Source organism: Pogona vitticeps, chromosome 5, assembly GCF_051106095.1.
Source record: "Pogona vitticeps strain Pit_001003342236 chromosome 5, PviZW2.1, whole genome shotgun sequence".
NCBI lineage: Eukaryota > Metazoa > Chordata > Lepidosauria > Squamata > Agamidae > Pogona > Pogona vitticeps.
The window spans coordinates 185,677,176-185,700,537 of NC_135787.1; the positions used below are offsets into that span (position 1 = coordinate 185,677,176).

The 23,362-nt window shown below is 41.4% G+C and overlaps 1 protein-coding gene across 7 annotated transcripts in view; it reads left to right on the top strand.

Moving 5' to 3' along the window:
• The window catches only part of SOX5 (SRY-box transcription factor 5), a 918,192-nt gene that overhangs the window by 503,161 nt on the left and 391,669 nt on the right, over positions 1-23,362 (top strand). For 4 of the 7 annotated variants that reach the window (XM_072999722.2, XM_078376420.1, XM_072999725.2 and 1 more), the window contains one exon: positions 9,037-9,268. In XM_072999722.2, the coding sequence (XP_072855823.2) occupies positions 9,037-9,268 (232 nt within the window). The remainder of the gene's footprint in view (positions 1-9,036; positions 9,269-23,362) is intronic. The other 3 variants (XM_078376419.1, XM_078376421.1, XM_072999726.2) reach the window with 1 other exon arrangement.

Consider the following 23,362-nt stretch of genomic DNA (forward strand, 5'->3'; position numbering starts at 1 on the left):
CTAAATGTTAAGCAGTGTTGCATAATGTTTGAGGACAGAATTTGTGTATATTGTTAGATTCTCACATTGCTGATTATACATACATTAAACACACATGCACACAAAATTTAGTTGAAATGTTTATATTCTGCATTTAAATACAGTGAAATTTGATGTCAATATTTATTTGTCGTAGGGGTCCCGACTTGAGAATCGGTTTGGAATATTTAATTGCACCAATTTTGTTTTTATTAAAAAGTGCACTTACAGAACTGTTTATGGAAGAAAAGGCATGGCATTCAAAATAATCAGAATATAAAAATCCTGCTGTGTGTTTTCTTTCAGGAGGGGAAGAAAGGAAAGGGGTAGAATCAAAGTAGAAGAACTGGTTGGGAGGGCTTAAAGTGATTGTTCTATGTGATGGATACTTATGTCTGAAAATATGGAGCACTGTGGGAGCTGCCCATTCTATCTGCCTGGCATCTGGGATAGGGGGGAAATGGTTCATTGCACCGAAATCAAAGCTTCTGTTTGGAAGGAATTATTACTGTGATTGTTCACAGGAGGTTGAATTATTGTTCTCTTTAAGGCTACTTTTGCTGGGGAGCTAGTTGCATGCAAAAAGCAAAGAATGGCATGCAAGTAAATTGTTGAGGAAGGGGCTAGCTTACGGCGGTGAAAAGTTTTTGCTACAGTTTGGTTACAGTTTGGTCTTGCTGTAGTTTACAGCTATAAATATTTATGGGTGTTGTTGTTTATATGGGGAGCAGCATTTGCAGTCCACGGCTGTTAAGGTGTTAGCAGAGAGAATATAATGTGTGTGTGTGTTGTATTTAGAAGTTACCGGTAATTTCTTTTCTCAAAAGTCGGGTGAAAACGGACTCCCTCCCATTTTTTTTCTCATTGAATCAGAAATATATGCAGTGTTTCAGTAGCACAAATTTGTTCAAAATCTCTTTTAGTGGATCAGATGTTGAAATATAAAATATTTCATCTGTTATGATGGATGTAGAGCAGCACTGAAAGTGTAGATTTAAAATATAATTAATGTATTTCTGTTTTTGCCTTTTTTCTCTACACAACGCTGTCAGGTTCTGTATTTCAGCTGTTTTGTACCTCAAGAAGTGGGCTACAATCTGCAAAGGCTTATGCCAAATTAAGTTTGCTAGTCTCAAAAGGTGCCCCAGGACTCTGGTTTTGTATTTCAGAGTAATGCTGGTGGTATGTATGTCCTTACCTCTCTTATTTTAAAGTGATGCCTCGCAAGACGAATGCCTCACACAACAAAAAAAACTCGCAAGACGAAAGCATTCTGCGATTTATTTGGGTGACTCGCAAGACAAATTTTTCTATGGCTGTGCTTCGCAAGATGAATTTTTTTCCTTTTTTTGTTTGTTTTAAATCGCACAACCGTGAGTACCGCACTTTGCAAGACGAAATTTTCACAATACGACACAACTTGTGCAACGAATTAATTTCATCTTGCGAGGGATCACTGTATAAGATTGCCCTGAAGACCAACTGGGATGTCCCTTCTTTTCAGGAACTACATTTTTGCCGTGAATTTTAATTCTGGCAATCTTAACCTGTAGTTCTGAAATGATTAGATATCATTTTTTACAATCTGGATTGTGTAGCACCTTTGCATTTCCTCCTAAGACTGGGTTTGATTCATTATTTTGTGGTGACTCAGGATATTTGTGGGGATACTGTCTAAAAACGTACTCTTACTGACTAAAACACATTCAGAAAGAGTAAACTGTAAATTTACAGATTAAAATGGTACCAACTGGCATACTCAAAGAGATGCCATGATATAAACATGTTATCCATCATGGTGTATGGCTTTGTGTGTTGGATGGGACTAGGCAGATTCAGGTTGCTGGGTGACCTTGAGAGCAATCTCCTGACCTACCTTTTAGAGTTTGTTTATTTGTTTGTTTGTTTGTTTGTTTGTTTATTTGTTTATTTATTTAATTTCTATACCGCCCATCAGGCAACCCAGGCTCCTCTGGGCAGTTTACATAATACCATAAAACAAAGTATAAAGACAAACAATACGAAAGCGGACAATAAAATAAAATAATCAATACAATACCGACACACGAAAACAGTATCAGTAGAAGATTAAAATAAAATAAAGAAACCCTGGTGGAGGTTGAACATTAGAAAATTCTGGTTATTTTAGCACTTTTGTATCAGATGTCGTAGAGCCCGGGAGGGCCTGTCTAAATAGAAATGTTCATCCTATAGAGGAATGCTACATACTGTATGCTACCTCAAGATTATTCCTGTGTTGTAAACAGCTTGGGGCCAAGCTATCTGAAGGAATGTGTTTCCCCTTAATGAGCCTGCCTGGGTGTTAAGATCATCAGAAGATATCTTTCTTTCTGTCCCACCACGCCAAAAGATGCATTTGGTGGGGGCACAGGAGAGGGCCTTCTCTGTTGCTGCTCCCAGACTTTGGAACTCCCTCCCACAGGAGCGCCAGACTGGCCCCATCTTTGCTGTCCTTCCGCAAGCAGGTGAAGACCTTTCTCTTCAGGCAAGCTTTCCCTTAACGACTGGCTGCCTGAGTGGGGTATATTAATGGATGATTAAGCCTTACTGCTTTTAATGTGTTTTTGGTGTTACTTTGGTTTATTGTCTTTTAGTGGTGGTATTTGTTTGATCCTTTTTAGTATTGGTATACTTACTGTTTTTAGCTTTAAATATTGCATTTTAATGATGTAAGCCACCTTGGCTCCTTCAAAATTCTAGCAATTTAAAAAAATCGTACTGTTCCAAGATCTAGCAATTTTTTTTTTAAAAAAAGTATTGTTTCTCTGTATCGTTTCTGTTCATATTCTCATTGGAGTGAGCCATGTATTCATAAATATACATGCAGTAACCTGTCTCTGTACAGTTAGTAGAAGGATTTTACCTGCTGTGACAATTTTAATAAAATCAGGGGGAAAAAATAATATTTCTTGCAATTGCTATAGAAGAATGAGAAGTAAGTAGACCAAAATAGGACTGCAGACTAAAATAGAAGTTTTTAGCAAATAAATTAGCTTGCAGATTTAATTCAAGCCTACTCAAGCAAGGGCCATCTGCATGAGAGAAGTTACCGATAGAGGCTCAGCTTACTTGGAACACCAACAATGGCTAACTCCTGCTGTTTCCAGATTTGTGATGATGGCTGCCCCTTGTGTTTGACATGGCATCCTTCTGCTAGAATTTTCCCTGGGGCTCTAGCAACAGTTATATGGGTTGCACTCCGTTTGTTACTAGTGCTTTAAATAGCTGAGAAGAGCAGGAAGGATAACTTTTTCAGGACCTCCTCTCCCGAAAGACGTTTTGAGCTGGCAGCCAGTCACTTTCCCAAAACAGCACAACAGATGCCAGTTGGGTTGGCGTAGATGCCAGTATTGTCGTACAATTCTTTCTCTTTTGAATTCCCTTGAAAACCTGACTCTTGAAAAGTTCCTCTCTCTCTCTCATTCTCTCTCTTTGTAAGAGCTGAGAGAAATACACGAAATGTACCAACTGTACAGCTTCACCACTGAAAAGTAACAGTATTTAAATCTGCATCTTGGATGTGAACATTTATTTCCAAATGCAGTATGAGATTTGGGTGCTTGGCGTTTGTTTGGCAGCTCCTGGGGGCCCATCATCCAGCATGATCAGATAGGCGGGATATAAATAAAATAAAACAAACAAACAAACAAACAAATAAATAAATAAATAAATAAATAAATAAATAAATAAATAACATTTCATTGCATCTACAAAATGTTATAACATTTATTGGTAATAGGCACAAATCACACTAACCAGAACAGAAGAGAACAAACCAAAAAAAGAAAAAAGATAGAAAAGAAAGAAACATTTTAATTGATAATATTATTTAAATACTATATTCAAAATATAATTAAACTGTGAAATATTAACACTATTGCATGTCAGTTGTCTGATACTGTTGCGTACCAGCTATTACATAATATTGCATACCAGCCATGAAACACTGAATTTATTAAATGTTAAGTGTATTTATTTCTCTTTTCCTTTCACTAAATGTAGAGAATGTAGGGTTTCCAAAAAGTGCATAATATATCTTCAAACAGATACCATGGCATGTTGGCTACTGATGTCTGTGAAGTAATAAATGTAAATGTATGCTAACTAGCAAATATTGTCAAACATGGACTGTCAATATTTCAAATACTAAAATTAAATATAATCCGATGTGAAATACAGATACCAAATAAGATACATCTGGTGTTTGTGTATACAAAGAATATCTGGAGAATCTTCAGTGTCAAACTTAATAAAGCAACTGTTTAAGTAGAATTTTTGAGAGCAAATTTGTTTTAGTTTCACTGTCTGTCTGATCAAAAATTGTACTTATTCTATTAAAGCAATGAAACATCCATTGGTCATTAAATTTTAATCTTCCCTCTACTCATCTTACAGTTTGGGGGAGATGGCATTTTTATTCCTGGCCAGTGGACATCTAGATTTTGTATATGTTGTTTGTTCTGTTCTGTTTGAATTCTGAATCACAACTTTCACTCACAGTACTGTTTGACTGCAAAAAAATTGCAGTTTTATAGTGTATTTCCCGTCCTTTCTGGTATTGCCAACAAAGTGTACTTATTGTAAGTCCATGAGCGCATCTCATCCTGCGACTTTGGAGTGTGCCCCAAATCAAGATCATGCCCCTCTGATAAGTTGTAGGTTGCTTGCAAGGCTGAGAGCCTTGTGGCGCAGTGGTTAAACCGCTGTACTGCAGCCAAAACTGTGCTCACGACCTGGGGTTCAATCCCAGGTAGCCGGCTCAAGGTTGACTCAGCCTTCTATCCGTCCGAGGTCGGTAAAATGAGTACCCAGCTCGCTTGGGGGGGGGCAATGTGTAGCCTGCATAACTAACTGTAAACCGCCCAGAGAATGCTTGAAGCACTATGGGGTGGTGTATAAACAGCACGCTTTGCTTTTGCTTTGCTTTGCTTTGCTTTGCTAAAGTCCCATAGGGACTTTGGTTCTAGAGCTGTAGACAATCAGTAATCCTCTTAGTAGTGGCCTTGGACTGCTTTTCTGTCACCCAACTGGTTTTCAGCATGGTTCCCAGGTTGCTTGGGAGACATATGTGGTTCCTCCCATTTCTAAGTGAGCCCACTGTTGAACATTTTGATGACTGCCATAGGGAGCAAACTGGAGGATTACCCTACAGTTTTTTTTTCCTGAGCTTTATTTTCCTTAGCTCATACCCTCCTTTTCTGATGGCCATCTCCTTCCCATCTGCTTGATTTCTCATCTCAACTATGCCCTCCATGACCTGTATCAACGCCTTTGCAGTAATGCAGTAAAAATATCCACTTGGGATGAAAAGGTGATGCAATATGAAAAAAGTGATGTAGTGCCAGATTATGTACTGTCAGGGATGGCAAAGAAGGAGCCCAGAACTTTATGACGAAAGATGGAGACTAGCTAGGTAAATTACATCAGTCTGTGCGGGCTCATAGGTGAATGGAGCTCATACAAAGGCCAAAACCCAAGAAGAATGCAGAGCCAAGCCTGCCAAATCACGTCAGAAAACCAACGGAGAAGGTCTGAGAAGCACAGCCAAGGTCTCCAACAGTGGGAAAGAGTCAGCAGTAGGGCGTCAAGGTGTACAGTAGAAAAGTGAAACGAGAAGCATTGTCTTCACAAAAGACTCAGCACCAGACTATAGCTTATATGGCTAAGGTACTTGAGGCCATACAGAGTTTAGCTGTAGACACCTGGCCATCCAGAATGAGACTCAGATGCAGGATTTGGTCCTCTGGCCTCTCTGGAACTTCTCCGTTAAAGCGATGTGCTATGGAAACAGGGTGGAAAATACAATACTAACACAATTTTCAGTGTGAGTTTTCAAATTTGTGCACATTAAAGCCTCTTTATTTAGGTTTCCAAACTATGCCCTTCTCTTTGCAACATTTTGGCAACCTCTGACAATATTTTAATGTCCTTATTTACATGCCATCTTTCTCCTAATAGGGGACCCAAGGCGGCTCACAATTAAAACTGTACAATAATAAGTTAAAGTACTATAGAAAACTATGGCCTTGAGTTTTACACCGTGAAAGATGGAGACTGTTTGCTCATCCTACATGTGCTTGTCTGAGGTAATGACAGGTGAAAAAGACTGGGCTTCACACAGCAGGGGGAAAAACCCTGGAATGGGTTTCCACCCTGATGTTGAAGCTGGCAGTTTTGACTCTATTCATGTCTCATAAGGCTTGGTGAAAAACCTACTTTACTTTTATGGGGGCGGGGGGCGGGAGGAAGGTATAGGAGAGTTTTTAAAAAAAGTGACATAAGTTTAAACCATCTTGTTATATCCTGTGGACTTGGAACTGTCAAAAAGGAGGCAAAGCCTGTATTGGAATAAGAAAATGCTTTCTATTTCTGTTGGGATTTTTCTGCTCCAAAGGGTACCAACTATAATTATCCATAACTACGAAGGGGCTGGTGTTTTTTTTAATGCTGTTTTATAATTACAGGTCTTAATGCTAGATTATACAAAGTCATTTATAAATAGTCAGAAGAGAAAGACTTAGGGAGTTGTGAACCTGTAGATTGCTGTAAGGTTGTGGCAGCTGATGGGATTTTAACTGTATATACATATAGATGTGGTGTTAGCTGCGTAGTGATTGATGAATCCCTTAATTAATTCCCCAACAAGTTCCGATTTATAGTCCCCTATCTTTTTCTCCTGACACATAAGTGTCCGTCACTTTTAAACACACGGATAAGCCCATTCCCACCCCTCCTTCCTTTTTGTGAACATTTCTGTGGATTTCTTGAAATACTTCTGGAGCATTTTGCTGAATGTAACAAGATTAGAGTTTCCTAATTTTATGGTATAAGCTCCTGAGTTGGGCTTGAAGTTGGCTGTCTTGAGAGATGACACCTCCTTTCTGCATGTGGGGCAAAAGCATGCATTCAGTTTGGGATGAGGGGGTCACTGTTCTAATCATGCCAACTTGGGACCTGCTGAGCTACATTCTTTTTCGTGGGGGATGGGGTTTGTAGTCCCAGATAGGGTGGACTTGATGTAAAAAACAATTGTAATTCAGATTTTTTTAATGATTTCAATTTAAAAATTGGGTTTAAAAATAATGTAATTTTAAAATAATCATGTATGTTTTTTATCTACCCCCGCTCCCAGATGTCGAGCAAAGTCAAATCTGTTGAGTCTCTGATACCTTAGCTTACATCTTTGGTAGGATGCATTTATCTTGATATTTTTTAAATTAAAAAGGAAAGCAAAAAAGCAAAGCGTGCTGCTTATATACTGATCCCATAGCACTTCAATCAGTTGCTGGGCAACTTACAAGTTAATTATGCAGGATACACATTGCTGGGTACTCATTTTACCAACCTCGGAAGGATAGAAGGCTGAGTCAACCTTGAGCCGGCTACCTGGAATTGAACCCCGGATCATGAGCACAATTTTGGCTGCAGTACAACAGTTTAACCACTGTGCCACGAGGCTTTTCACCCCATGAAGACCCTTGTTGTGTTATTCATATAAAGATGCCCCAATTATGCTTCATGTTCATAAACAGGGGGGAAAAAATCAGAGTTTTGATCTTACTGCTCAGAGTTCTTTGTAGCTTTCAAGACTGAGCCAGTCTCTTTCCTCACGTTTTAACAGGTAGGTCCTGTTATTAAAATTAGATCTAGGGTTATAGCCGCTGTAACAGCACAGTCTTCTGCACACTTCTGAATAGATGGCATAGGATTGTTTTAGCACCTCAAAATAAACGTTATTAAATTGGCTTTGATGGGCTTTGAGATAAGAGTGGTATATGCAGAAGTTTAAAATGTGATGGACAGCAGTATTAAAATCTTGGCTAGCATTCATCCAGAAAGACACTTCAAGAAGTTAAGTGGTAAAAAGACTGGGCAGGATAATTACAAATTATTTTGATTTTTCCTTTACCCAGTTTGGTCACTTACATATTCCAGTGCTCTATCCCATGGAATTCTGGGATTTGTAGTTTGTTGACCTGTTTAGAATCGTGCAAATGTTATGAGTGTGAGCCTTCAGGGCAAGGGGCAAAGTTCCCCTCTGGGGTTATGTTGGTAGAAGGAGTTTTCTGTGGAAGAACCTTTATTGGATTTCACCCAGTCCATCTTTCACAATTCAGTGTCTGTGGTCTCTTTGGACTGTGTGTCTTGAAGCCATTGATATTATTATTAAGATAATGAGTTCTCAGAAACTTGTATTGTATAGTTGTGCCAAAAACCTTGTATTGCTCCATACACTCAGCTGGACAAGTGACTGTGGTCTGTCTCCATTCAAAAGTATTGCATGGAAGCTGATGTCAGGTGATCTGAACGTTCTTCTTTTGATATTTCAGTTCACCCATGCAAGCATCAATTGATGTAAAAGTTTTGGTGAACTCTCATGTGCGGACCAGCATGCAAGAGAAGAACAGTCAAGTTATATACGTGTGTTTGTGCACAGCATCGTAGCTTATGTAGCTACTGACTTTCCACGGCACAAAAGTTTGAGCGCTACAGTACATTCTTCTTTCATATCAATAGCGACCATACAGTGTTGGCTTTTTTCTTCCCAAGGTTGAGGGGGGGGGGGAGAAGAAAAAGTCAACAGCCATGTACATTGGGCAGATGTTTTGTCTTTTGCAAGCTCTTCTAAAGTGCTAAAAAAAGAGAACCTCCTTCCGCCCCATCTATAAAATAAAATAAACTGGAATAGCATTTCATTATGCTGTGCTCTTAGGTAATTTCCCCCCCCCACCCTCGCCAGGGTGTTTGAGAAGCCAGCATACAAGAGAGTGCTATATTAGCGTATTATTCTCACAACAAACAGGCACTGTTCTCTTGCTACCTGCTTGGCCATTGTTCCCCCGATTGTGTGTTCTTTGCAGTGGTATTTGGATGGTTTCCTGCTCTCCGCCAGCACAAAAAAGGCATTTCTGTTACAATGGCCCCTAACCACACAATGACGGCATTAAGGATTTATGTGGAGGTTTCATTATTTTTCTCCTCTTTTGTTCCTTGTAGGATGTCTTCCAAGCGACCAGCCTCTCCGTATGGGGAAGCAGATGGAGAGGTAGCCATGGTGACAGGCAGACAGAAAGTGGAAGAAGAGGAGAGTGACGGGCTGCAAGCCTTTCACCTTCCTTTGCATGTGAGTTTTCCCAACAAGCCTCACTCTGAGGAATTTCAACCCGTTTCCCTGCTGACGCAAGAGCCCAGCGGCCATAGGACTCCCACCTCTCAGCAAAACACAATGGTAGGTCTCCTCCAGGCTCTATTGTGCTTTTGGTTTTGCCTCCACAATAGCTTGGCATCAGAAGGCCTTGCTCCTTTTGAACAGTGTGCTGTTTAGCCATCATTATGTACGGAAAGCATCACAATAATGGGAAAACGTTGACCTAACTGGGCCATAGTCCTTCTTTCCAACAGTAAGGAACACAACACTCCCTTGTCGGACTTCCAGTTTATCTAGCTCACTCTCTAGTTACACTTTGGTCAAAAAGCCACTTTATAACTTCTTAAATTAATCCTTACATTGGTCAGTTAGCAAAAGAATTAGTTTACCCCCTCTTTCCCACATCTTCTTTGGAGTGGGACCCTACGCCTTCACCCAGGTCCTGCCATGGGTAAGTCCGAAGTATACCTTGGTCGCCACAGACCTCCATACCTCCTGCAGATTAGCAATTACTAGTTGAGATTCATCTGCAGATACATGGAAGCAAAGCTTCCTTTTGTGTCTGTCACTCTGTTATCACTCTGTTTAGGGCCTCGATACCTGGCGGAACGCCTACTCCCACCAAGTTCTACCCGGGTCACACGGGCGAGCCAGGAGGTGAGGCTGAGGAGCTTAACGCCGAGGGAGGCCCGAAAAGAGAAAACAAGAAATAGGGCCTTATCGGCGGTGGCTCCTCGCCTGTGGAATAATTTACCTCCTGGTATTCGCGGAGCTCCCTCGCTGGGCACCTTTAAGAATCTATTAAAGACCTGGATGTTTCGGCAGGCCTTCACACCAGATTACTTTTGATTTTCTTTTCTCCTTTATTGTTTCTTTACTCTAATTGTTTTGTAATTTGTTGTTTTATTTTATTGTGTTTTATCTTTGTTGTTGGCCGCCTAGAGTAGTCCACCGTGACTAGATAGGCGGGATATAAATAAAATAAAATAAATAAATAAATGTTCCAACTACGAATTTATTCTCAGGATGGGGATCATTGTGCAGCTGTCCCCGCAGGCACCTGAAAGGGAGGGTGCCAAGCATCATGGGGTACAAAATGAAAGAAATGCCCAACACTAGACAGGGGAAATACCCTGAAGTGGGAAAATCCCAAATATTTCTTACTTCAGTTCAGATAAAACTGAACGAGCTTAGTGGGCGGCTTGCCTGTTGAGCGAAAAGAATGGAATGCCAGAGTTGGGGAGGGAGATTAGAATAGAAAATCCAGAAAAGGACACGTTTTCAATCATGGGCATCCTGCAGGTCTCACATATATTTTCAAAAGAGCAGTAGTCAATAGTGGAGAGTGACATTGTTAGAGGCCCAGTTCTTCCTGCTTTATTTCCTTATAAACGCAGATGCTGGCATGTTCCTTTCATCCACATTGATTGGCTTGATCACAACTTTGGCCCTGTATAGGATGAAGCAAAAAAAGAGAGGTAACTCTCTTTGAAGACAACCAAACACCTCCCTCACCTGTGCATTGATTTGAGAACGTTCGCTGTGAAATATTGTTGTTCGGTAGGAGCTAGCATGAAAGAAACTTGGATGAATCGTAGCCCTCTCTTCCATCTTTTAAGAGATGGACAACTCAGGAATCTGAGCAGCTTGTCCATGGCATGTAACTAAACATCGTAACATGTTACATCCTGCAGATTCAAACCATGATTAAGGCCACAACTTAGGCTTGTCAGCCTTTTTAAAAGTTGACAAACATAATAAAAATCAGTTGTTGTGTGTTTTTCGGGCTCTTTGGCCATGTTCTGAAGGTTGTAGAAAACAACCTTCAGAACACGGCCAAGGAACCTGAAAAACACACAATAACCATCAGCTCCCGGCCGAGAAAGCCTTCGGGAATATAATAACAATTAATAATAATGTGCCATCAAGTCCATTCTGATGTAGGGCAACCCTTTTGAGGATTTCCCAGGTAGAGGATACTCAGAAGTGGCTTAGCATTCCCTTCTTCTGATGGTGTCCTGGGACTGTGTAACTTGGCCAAGACTCTACTCGAAGAAGGGACTGTGGGGAATTGAACTTCCAATCTCTGTCTCCACAGAGAGATCCCTAATCTAGTGAGCTATCCAAATCTACCTGCAGCTACTGTAATTTTAACTGGGGTAGCAGTGCTGGGATACGGTGTCAGGAGCCCATTCCCCCTGTCCTCTTCCTCCAAAGCCCCAATGAGTGGAGGAAAAGCAGCTATTGCTGCTATCGTGCTGGTGGTCTTCTTCAGAAGGGCTAACACTGAGGGGGGGGCAGAGAGGGGGTGACTTGCAAGTAGCATATAGGGGATAGTGGAGGGAGGGTAGTGTAAAAACCCAGCCAAACAACAACAACCTTCCACCATCAGACTTGGAGTCCCTGCAACTAGTTTCGAAATAATGTTGTAAGAAGATAGTCTAGCACGTCTTCCCTCATATTTGTCTCGGTCGTCTCTCTTAAGGTTTTAAAAATGTATGTAGAGGTGATGGTGGTAGGGGTTGTAGAAAACATCAAGAACACATATTGCATGTAATGAAGTTTTAAGACAACAAGAATGCATGAAGGAACAACCAAATCTTTGGGTTTCTTTTTCTCTTTTTTAAGTGACAAGCTATGTTATTTATTCTAGGTTTTTGTTGTTGTTGTTTGGGGGGGGGGAAACATACTTTTCCTGCAGAAAAGATGTTGAAGCATTTTATAATGTGGGCTTCCCCCTGTTTTTCTGTATATAAAGCAAAAGGTTAAAACATGCTGTTTGCCACTTCAGAGAAAATATGGAGTGCTGATAATCTTCTTTCTTGGGTGAAGTACCTTTTGAGAAGAATTACCTGCCAGGTGGCTAAGGAGGTATATGTGAGAGAGTAAATATGTGTGTGAATTTATCTTATAGCGAAAGAAGATCCATAGAAGTGGAAAGAATAAAAGAGAATACATAGATAAGATATTTTAAAATGTCCATTCGTGGTTTAGGATTTTGTGAGCCTTAATGGCTGTTATGGGAAGGCCTTCCTGACAGTGTTGGCACCAGCAATAATCTCTTTCTTTTCTTTTCTTTTCTTTTCTTTTCTTTTCTTTTCTTTTCTTTTCTTTTCTTTTCTTTTCTTTTCTTTCCTTTCCTTTCCTTTCCTTTCCTTTCCTTCCTCCCTTCCTTCCTTCTTTCTTTATCTCTGCCTTTTTTTTCTTAAAAAAGGACTCTAGGTGGCTTACATCATTAAAAGCACAATACAGTAGTACCTCGGTTTACTAAATTAATGTGTTCTACAGGACATTATGTAAAGTGAAAAATTTGTAAACCGAAACGTGGATTGCCATAGAAACGGGTGTGTGTGTGCTATAAACCTACAGGCACAACACATCCTGGGGAAACTTTCTTCATAAACCGAAACAAACAAACAAACAAAATGTAAACCGAGGCATTATTTTCAATGGATATCCGTTTGTAAACGGAAAATTATGTTAATCAAGGTACCACTGTATTAAAAACTAAAACCAGTAAATTATTCAAATAGTAAAGAAGAATGAATGACACCAAATTAAAAATGTTAGGTAAAAGCATTGTGTAGAACAGATGTAGAAGCACAAAAATGCTGTATAAAGCATCCTATTTATTGTCTCCCAGACAGTCAGTCACTAAGAAAAGGCCTGCCTGGAGAGAAAGGTCTTTGCCTGCTTGCCTCTGGTGGGAGGCAGTTCTAGAGTTTGGGAAAGTCCTCTCTCGTGTCAAGCACATGTGGGAGGGTGTTGGGACTGAGAGGAAGGCCTGATATATTGGGGCACTGAGGAAATTTAGGGCATTTCTGAGTGGGATTCATTTTAGATTGCTAAAAAGAAAATTGGGAGAAGATGGGATGTAAGCTAATTTGGGTGGCACTTGTCCTCACCCCACATCACATCTCATGCATTTATTCCTTCCCCAATCCAGGTTTGAAGAGGCCATCATTTAGCAATGTATCATGCTTTAATTTAAGTCCAGCTAATCCTGTTGGAGTGATCTCGCTTTGAGGGGAGCTGCTCTTTGGGGATAACAGTTTGAGGTGCACAAACTACCTTCTTTCCAAATATATTATTTTTCAGGTGTCCAAAGCCCAATTCAGATACTAATTAGTTTGAGGGAAGATATTCCAGGCAATGACGTGGGGAGTTTTCTTGACCCACTCCCTCCAACCTCCTTATCCTGCAATCTGGAAAGCGTAATTCTCCTCCTCTTTCTCAAGAATTTTGGCTCATTTTATCCTTCCTCATGCCCCCCCACAACCAAACCCACAGTACATAGAAGTCTATGGCCTGAACATTTTGCGCCATGCATCTGAAAAAAGTGAATCTGAGAAATGAATCTTGGTCAGCTCAATGGTCCAAAGAGGCTCTTTGTTGGTTTTTTTTACCTTCATGGCCGGCAATTCTCAGGTTCTCACAGCTAGCAGGTGTTGTCCTCCTTTAGAAATTTCATTGTCCAAAAGACAGAACGTCCTTAATGTGCGGTGACTTTCTGTGAGGTTCTGAGCATTACAGAAGCAGGATTCAGAAGAGCACAAGAGCCTCTGTACCAGCAAGAGGCTGTTTCCTTCAAGCGGTCACGCTCCAAGTGAGGAGGGAAACTTAGAAGACCCACCAGTACCACTTCTTGGGTCTTCCTGAACAGAAGGCCTGAGTATTAAGTTTGTAATGGACTTTCTCTCATGTTTCCTTTGCTTGTGACAATACCTCATACTATGCAGATAACTCTTTAAAGAAATGATCTGGACGGGAGAATCCAGTTGTCTCAAGTGTTTCTAACAGTCTAGCATGTTTTTCTTCTTCCCCTTTCACACACACTCTGTCTCAGATTTGGAGGGAAAAGGCCAAGATAATTCATACTATAATATTCCTGATTGCAATGTGCAGCTGTGAAAGCCGGATAGCGAAGAAAGCTGACAATGGGGAAAATATTTGGGGCTTTTGAAATGTGCCATTTAAAGGAAGCTTTAAGGATACCATTGACCACCAACAAGGGACACAAGTGGGTTCTAGGCCAGCTTAAATGACTAAACTGAAGGTGTCATACTTTGGATGGTTCACAAGAAGACAAGACTCACCAGAAAAATCAACAAGGCCAGGGAAACTGGGAGCTGGTGATAAAAGAGGTAAACCTAACATTAAATGGATTGACTCAATAAAGGAAATCATGGCCCTGAGACTGCCAGACCTAAGCTGGGCTGTAAATAATTAGATCTTTTAAGGTCATTAACTTATTAATCAAGTCAGAAGCAACTTGACAACTCACAACAGCAGGTACTCATAGGACGCTGCCATCTTGCTTGGTTTTCTCTGTGCTGATGGAGAGAGGCTCTCTAAAGTTTTCAGAAAAGGAATTCTTACTTGCTGTGCCTGAACGTGCTAAGAGCCAAACCCAGCAGTCATTCTGTGCGCAACATGTGCTCTGCCTCTGACCCCATCATGGCTCTACTGTTCACTGGTGCAGAGGTTCCCAACCTTGGGTAACCCAGGGGTTCTTAGACTGCAGCTCCCAGAAACTGTTGGCCAGCACAGCTGGTGGTGAAGGCCTCTGGGAATTGCAGTCCAGCAGGACCTGGGAATCAGTGCACTAGAGCAGTGGTTCTTAACCTTTGTTACTCGAATGCTTTTGAACTGCAACTCCCAGAAACCCCAGCCAGCACAGTTGGTGGTGAAGGCTTCTGGGAGTTGCAGTCCAAAAACACCTGGGTAACTCAAGGTTAAGAACCAGAGTGAGGATCGTACACGATAAGTACTTTCATTCACAAATGCCCTTTATTTTGTTGGGTATTTATGGATTGCTTTATAAAAGATGGTAGTCAGATCACCCCCTTCTCTCTCTCTCTCTCTCTCTCTCTCTCTCTCTCTCTCTCTCTCTCTCTCTCTCTCTCTCTCTCTCTTTGTGTGTGTGTTTTGTATGTCTGTTGGGGTATCCTTAAGGTGCCTTCACAGAATTATTGTCTAGATGAAACGGAGAAAGGGAGAGCCATGCATGTCTCCTTAGTTTTCTTAGAGGAACAATTGGTTTTCTAAAAGACGTTGAAATAATCTTCTTGCAATCTCTACTCCAACTCAGAACTATTCTTATCATACCATAGATATGGACTAGGAGAAAGAGAGGAAAGGAGAGGGAGACCACTACGAAAACCCACCTTGCACTGGTTTGGGAGCAAAGCGGTCTTGTTTCACATTCGGCAACCTACCCAGTTTGCTACACCCGCTCTGAGTCTGTGCACATATAATTATAACAGCATTTTTAATCCAGAACAGTTGTGGGGGAGGAATGTAAATTTCAAATGTACCTTTTGTGCGTCTAGCCTAGGATATATTCCCCCCACCACGACTCCCCGCTCCTTGCTTTAATTGTAGTGGGACAATACAGAATGTTGTGAACACCAGAGTAGTTATTGTGCCAACTCTAATAATGAGAATTTTCATTGTTTGGGGGAAAGCCGTCCCCTACACTCTAGACAAAAGTGTAATTACTTTTGAACGATGTGGAATGTGCTCTGCTTAAATAGCACGGCGAATAGATTTGCAAAGATTCAGATATCGCTCACTTAGATGCCATATGTGCGGCATGGCAATAAGACATAGTTAGGAGGTAGCATAATTATGCAGCTCGGCATACAGACGATGCTTAGACACAATTTCACAGTTTAAGCTCACTGCTGTTGTTTCAGGAAGAGATGGACTGACTTCCCTGAAGAAAGCCAGTTCATTTAAAATGAAGCAAAGCCTGGCTATCCACGTTTTAATGATATATTGACGATGCAGAGCAAACTATGCATGTTTTCAGCTGTTTCGGTTCAATATCCCCTTCCCCTCATGCTAAATTGATATTTATCGTTTGATAGAGTTATATTGTTGTAAGCATTATTGTGCTAAATGTCATCACCGGAGTAGGATTTCAAAGCTGTTTCTGTATGTATAATTTTAGGCTCGTAAACTGGAGTTTGATAGTTCTGCTTTTCAGTCATATTTGCTTGCATTGTCTTACAAAATTACCCTCAAGTCTGCCAGGATAAACAACCCAGTCCACGTGCAACAGACAAGAATAGAGATTTTCACAGTAGACTTCCAATTCTTATAGTATAACTTCAATCTGGTATGTAGTCTTATGTTGCAGGTGCTGCCTTCCTTTCATTCTGGGAATTCAGATGAGTGTGTATGATTATTGAATGCCCTCACCCTGATTTTACCATTGTAGCAACCCTGTAAATTAGGTTGAGAGAGGATGTTATCCTGAACAGACCTGTTGCTGTTTGTCACTTTTAATATGAAAAAGTGAAATGGAGGGAGCATAAGAAAGTGTTCCATATGCATTTTGTTAGATTGAAGCTTTGATGAGCTTCATGCTTGAACAGGGATGACAACACGGATTTCCACAAAACTAGTAGGATATTCAGTTCACTACCCTATATGGGCTGTTCCAGTGACTTCCAACCCTGAGTCTCTAGATATTATTGGGCTGTATCTCCCAGAAATCCTATCAAACATGGCCAAGTGGTCAGTGAGATGAAATCCAGCTTTAGGGGTTCCCATGTTGAGACTAAAAAGGAAAATCTTTGCTGGTGGAAGAATACTGTAATTGAGGGAGCATGGAACCAAGTTCAGAGGCAGATATATTCAGAAAGTAAAGAAGCTTAAAATTCAGGACCCCTACTTCTGAAGGATTGACCCAACTCCGGGAGGCGGTGGAAGACAGGAGGGCCTGGTGTGCTCTGGTCCATGGGGTCACAAAGAGTCAGACACGACTTAACAACTAAACAATAACAACAATCCTGAAGGGGCCCAGAAGTGACTTTAGTCCACATTTTTGGAAAAAAAAATTGTGGTGATCTGTCATGGAATAGTAACCCCATTGATTAAGATGACAATGGTTACCCAGACCTTGCTGCTGGTTGCCAAGCCCCCCCCCCCCAATTAACAGTTCAAGCTTCAGGGCCCCAAAGATGTAGGTCCACACTCACCAAGTTGCAGGCTAGAGCAGCCATGAAAAGGCCTTGGACTTTTTCTATTCATATAGTCTCTTCCCGTGAGTTAGAATGCAAAGTGGTCAGATGGAGAATCACATGGGGAGCGTACATGGATGAAACATTCTCTCCTTCTTCAGCCAATCACTTCTATGTGATGAAAGTGTTGATGGAGGGTGCAGTGGTAGCATGCTACCATCCGAATACACACGAATAGGACTTCTATGTGTCTATAGGTCTCAAAGCCCATTTCAGGCAACATCCAGAGCGAGAGTAGGAACTCTTGGCTCGGGACTGGATAAATCATTCCCTTTCTGTACTTTTGAAGACTGTCACTCTTAAATCTGCTTTTACAATTGCTGCATTAATCTGCACTTTAAACAAAAAAAATCCCCACAAAACACATGCATTTAAATATCTATTTTCAACATATGTTCTCCCAAAATACATTAACAACAACAGCAACAACAACAACAAAACCCACTTCGAAACATTTCTCTGAGCCTAAAATTGACTCAGAGGAAAAATTGAGCAAGGGGAAAACTGGTTGGTAATTTAGGATCTACTGCATATGATGTTTAACATGTAACCTAGAGTTCCATGTTTGGCTTTCTTTTCTTTTAACTATTTAGATGCAAAGGGAGAGGAATTCTGTAGGGAGGAGAGGGTTAGGACTGTCCTCCCATGAATGCCATCCTGTTGAAACACATAGCTGAGAATGTTTTTTAAAAGTAAATCTATTTATACCTTTGAATGAATTTTCTTTCCCCCCTGAGGTGTCTAGAGCCACATGAGAAGATGGGTAATTTGAAGAATCTTTAAGAGCCATAATGCACACAAATGCAAACAAACACCCCGTGACTGAATTCTTTGCACCTTTCCCTGGTTCTGAGAATCACAGTGGAGACTTTTTATTTGCCCGGTAGAGATGGAATGAATGTTACATTTTTTTTTATATACAATACTGCTCTTGTCTCTAATTAGAGATAGGAAGAACATCTATACAGGCCAGCATAAGGAACATCACATGCAGTTTGCCCCTAAATTCTACTTTGGACCTTAGTCCAAGAAATGGGAATCAGGTCAATTTAATTCAAGAATATTGATTTTTCTGAAGCATACTGTACAAGTGTCCTTGTGACTGATAAACTGTCTGAAAGCTCTGGTTAAATACTAGAAATGTTGACTTGTGAATGTGTTTTCCGCTTGCTGCATTTCACTCTCTGGTGTCCAGGTTGACTCAGGACCTGAAGGATGTGCCACTCAAGTCTCGCAGCGGTGACTTTGACCCAACCTAGTTTGGCAATATATCTCAGTCAATTAGGGGTAGGTTGCACTTCTTTGAGTTGGTTGACTGATTTGCACCTCGCAACGCATAACACCATTTGCGGCTGTCAGTCTGTGGCAAAGTGTGCTCCTTATATACCACCCTATAGTGCTTAAAGCACTCTCTGGCAGTTTCCAATTTAATTATGCAGGCTCCATATTGTCCCCACCCCTCATTCCGAGTGAGCTGGATATTCAATTTCCCGACCTTGGAATGATAGAAGGGCCTGTTAGAATCCAAGTTGGGTCATGAGCAGCATCTTGACTTCAGTTGTTGTGGTGGTTTAGTCGTTAAGTTGTGTCCGACTCTTCATGACCCCATGGGCCAGAGCATGCCAGGCCCTCCTCTCTTCCACTGCTTCCCGGAGTTGGGTCAAATTCATGTTGGTTGCTTCGATGACCCTGTCCAGCCATCTCATCCTCTGTCGTCCCCTTCTCCTCTTGCCTTCACACTTTCCTAACATCAGGGTCTTTTCCAGGGAGTCTTCTCTTCTCATGAGAGGGCCAAAGTATTGGAGCCTCAGCTTCGGGATCTTCAGTACTACAGTTTAACTTCTGTGTCAAGGAGGCTTTTATCATAAATGAAATGCCCACCAAATTTATGTGGAGGGTATAGACTCTGTGGAATTAAGTACAAGCTTGAAATTCAGAAGTCACCTGAGCTTGAGTTTGACAGATTTGACCGATTGTGTCACTCCGTTGTTTTTCATTTTTTTTTAAGAAAATGAAAAGGCAGGATGTGATGATGACACAATACATTTGACTGGTCTTTCAAGTGGCCCGTATTGTAAATAACAGGGAAGACAAAACGATGACCTTGAACAATACAATTTGGTGCCTTGAGCTAGCCAGGGCAGATCTTTCCAATGCCTTGTTATGGGTGACTGGAAAGTTCAGAGCCCATGGGGGCCAAATGTATTGATGCCTGAGGGTGGGGTAGGTTTTTGGCTTGTTCTCAAGGCGCAACTCTGTGAATATCCCTGGCATCTTTTGGAGAGTCATTTGGGATCAGTTAAGCAGAAAATAATCACCCGTAAAACAAACACCTTGCTTTCTGAGTGTACTCTGAGAACCATGTATTTTCCTTTGTTTTCAGCCAGGCAGGAGCACACCTAAAGGGGGTAGGGGTGGGTAAGAGCACTAAATGACTTCATACCAGAAAATATTTGTGTTGGAGCCTCTTGTGTCAATAGGAGCAAACGCCCGGACAGCGGAGAAACTGTGTACAAACCCAATGAGGTGGAAATGTGTAACTTGAAGTCTGCGGAACATTTTTCAGTTGCTTGATTTGTGACATGTCTTCATGAGTTGTTTCCCTCCCCCCCCAGCTACCCACCCATCCAGTGCTCATCAACCTGGACATTTTCAGAACTTGGAAAAGTTCGTGTTTTAAACTACAGCACCCAGAATCCTTGTCCAGTAGCTGTGCTGATTGGAAGCTTACGGGAACCATAACTTCTCCTGTTAATTTCCTCAATTCCAATCCAGGCCAAAATAGCCAGTTCTTTATTATTTTGACGCAGGGTATCCCGTGCAGGGCTGGAGTAGACTGACTTTTATTACTATGTGGTCATTTTCCATTAAAGCCAAGCAGCTTCTTGGTCTTTCTCGTGGGGGGGGGGGGGACCTTGCACATATCCAGATCTATGCTGAAATTCCCAACAGGCTTATTTACCTCCTGAGTGGGCTTTTTTTAACTAGAAGGATTGCTTGCACGCTCACTGAGAGTTATTTCTCAGATCTGGGGTGGTGGGGAAATCCTGGCATATTTGCAGTCACATACACGCCCCTGAAACAGACGCCAGCTATCGCAGAATTTTGGGCTCTCTTGATATTTAATTGACTGCCTCTTTCCTATGCTAACAACAAAATCTTCGGGAAGGAGAGAGAAACAACAGCAGCTGGCTTCAATGCTTCCAGTTAAGTTTTGAAAAAAGTATTCTTTTTCTTTCCTTTTTTGCCCCCTCCTGCATCCACATCGCCGCAGAGTTCAGTGCCGCCAGTAAAAGTGCGGCGCGCATGTGAGCCGACAGGGATCCCCTCATGTTAAGTAAGGCCAACAACCTCCACAAACCCTGTGAAGCTCACATCACAAGATAAGGCAATTGAGTGGAGCTTGTGTCTAAATTAACTGAGGATAACTTTGCCACAGATCTCCAAACAATGCTATCATTATGTGTAGGAGGAGGGGTTTGGGTTTTCTTTCTTCTTTCTTTTTTTAACTTTTTTTTTTCTTCAGTCATCCCTTGTCTAGGCTTTGAAAAACTCAAGCCAGCCCTTAGGGGGAAATGAGTGCTGGAAACAGGATTATCTCTTTGCAAGCTGTAGATAGGGTATAGGGGAAAGTCACAGTGAATGCTTGCCGATAATTTGGAACAAGGGCCAATTAGGACGCTTTGCATCCATTAATTGTTTCTGCGACTCCAGCGACATGATATCCTTTTGATTATTCAACATCACATCATCCTGTTAATAATTAATTGTATCTTTTGAAAAATAATGAAGGTGTCTTATGTGAAACAGGCTCTTTGCTCCCTTTAATAGCCTAACCGACAAACCAGGTAAGATGGGAGAATTTGGATTGAAGCCAGTACTTGGTGTTCTTTCCATACATGTCCCCTTTTCTAAGGGGTGGGTGGGGAGGTAGTTTTCTTTTGTTCACTTGCTTTTTTCTGGAGCATTTGCCCAGAGTGGTTACTAGCCATTTCCATTTTTTTCTTGAGTGGTCAGTCCTCCAGTGGTTCCACGTCCAGCTCCAGGTGGTTTGTGGTGATGCATTGGTGTGTGTTCAGTTGTGATAAGATACATTCAGAGGATCAGGTCCTTGGATGTGCTCAGCCAAAAGTGCACTGTTAAAACTTTTTGGGGTTCCTGTACCTTTAAATCAGAGGGACGTGATGGCGCTGTGGGTTAAACCGTAGAAGCCTCTGTGCTGCAAGGTCAGAAGACCAAGCAGTCGTAAGATTGAATCCATGTGACGGAGGGAGCCCCCGGCTTCTGCCAACCTAGCCGTTTGAAAGCATGTAAATGTGAGTAGATAAATAGGTACCACTTCGGTGGGAAGGTAACGGCGTTCCGTGTCTAGTCGCACTGGCCACGGAAACTGTCTTTGGACAAACGCTGACTCTATGGCTTGGAAACGGGGATGAGCACCGCGCCCTCGAGTTGGACATGACTGGACTAAATGTCAAGGGGAACCTTTACCTTTGCCTATCTTTAAATCAAACCCTTCCTTTTTGCTTATTCAGATTCCTTCAACACTTCATGTGGATCAAGGTTTCGAGTTCAGTGATGAATAGCATTCCTGAATTTCTCCCTTATTAGTTTCTTTTCCTGTGTTTGAATTCCTTGTTGGGTTTTCTTTTTTAAAAAAAGAGTAATGTTGCAAAATGAGAAGAAAGAGAACATATCAGCAATTAAAACCTTTCAGGGGGAGAGAATGTGGGTACAAGGGGAATCACCCTTTTCAGTGCCATGGGTGGAAAATGCCTCATTGGCGGAATTATCCATTTGGATCCCACCTGAAACCTATTATTTCATACAGGGAAGAGTCAGAATACACTTCATAGTGGCAACTACAGAAACCGGATGAGCTCAATTTATTGATTTATTTGTCTTATTCATAGGCCGCCTTTCTTCCCATAAGGGGACTCGGTATTTAAAAAATGAAATTAAAAACACAATAAGCTATGCATTAAAAACAATTAAACTATAAAACTGATTGAAATACACTAACTAATTAAAACATGCAAAATGTTTATAACTATCTTAACTGGAAAAAAAAGGTGTTCAGGTTTGGCTCAAGTTTGGCAGATTTTCAAATCCTTCAGCGTCCAGGTTAGACCTTTGGTCTAGATGGGCGGGATAGAAATCCAACAAACAAATTAATTAATTAATTCATTCATTCATTCATTCATTCATTCATTCACTGTCCTGCATGCCCAGAACTGAGAAAACTTACCGCTTGCACTAAAACTTCCAGAATCCCTTAACTGGCTGAGCTGCTGGGGGAGTCTGGAATATCATCTAAAGGAGCAGTGTTTTCCAAACTGTGCGCTGCGGTGCCCGGGGCCCTACCAAACCCAGATCCAGACACACCGTGGAATTTGCGGAAATATTTCCACAGAATCAGGAGAAGTACGATTCATGTCATGCTTCCCACCTTTCTTCTCCCTCACTCATCCAAAGTATTGTGTTGGGGGAGCCGTGGCCAGTGGCCAGTAAGTCAAGGCAGCTGCAAGTAAAAAAAAAAAGTTTGGGAACCACTGCAGAAGAGTAACCTTTCCATCAATAGCATGTAATGGGCCTCATAACCAGTATCACAAATTGGTCTAACAGCCCTTTCTTCTTCCGGTTTATTTCATGGAAATGTTACTGCTATAAATGTCTAAAAATGTACATACGGACTTCTGTCTGTCCATTTATATGCATGCAAAGAGGGAACTCTAAATGGAGCTGACATACTTAAATCACATAGTCAGTACTCGGGCTTTAATTCCAGCTTACTTCCTGATCTGTGTTTAATCCAAACAAGTTGGCTTTATGTGTGGATATCTAGCTTTTACGTCTTGGCCCAGCAGACCGTTTCCGTGGCTTGCCTCCTGGCTTGTGGCTCTGTGTATTTTAACATCAGTCCTGAGCTGTAGGTAAAAGGTGCAAACAAAAAGGGAAGCGGAGAGCAATTATTGCCTAAACATACAACAATAAAGGTGCGACAATGTACCTTATCGAGGTAACCATTGTGCGGAGAGCCAACTCACCTGTTGACGGCAAAATACACAAATAGTCTTTCTAATGGAAAAATAGGTGAATGGAACTTTGAGAATGAAGGGTGAGACTCTAGAGGTTTCCAACCTTG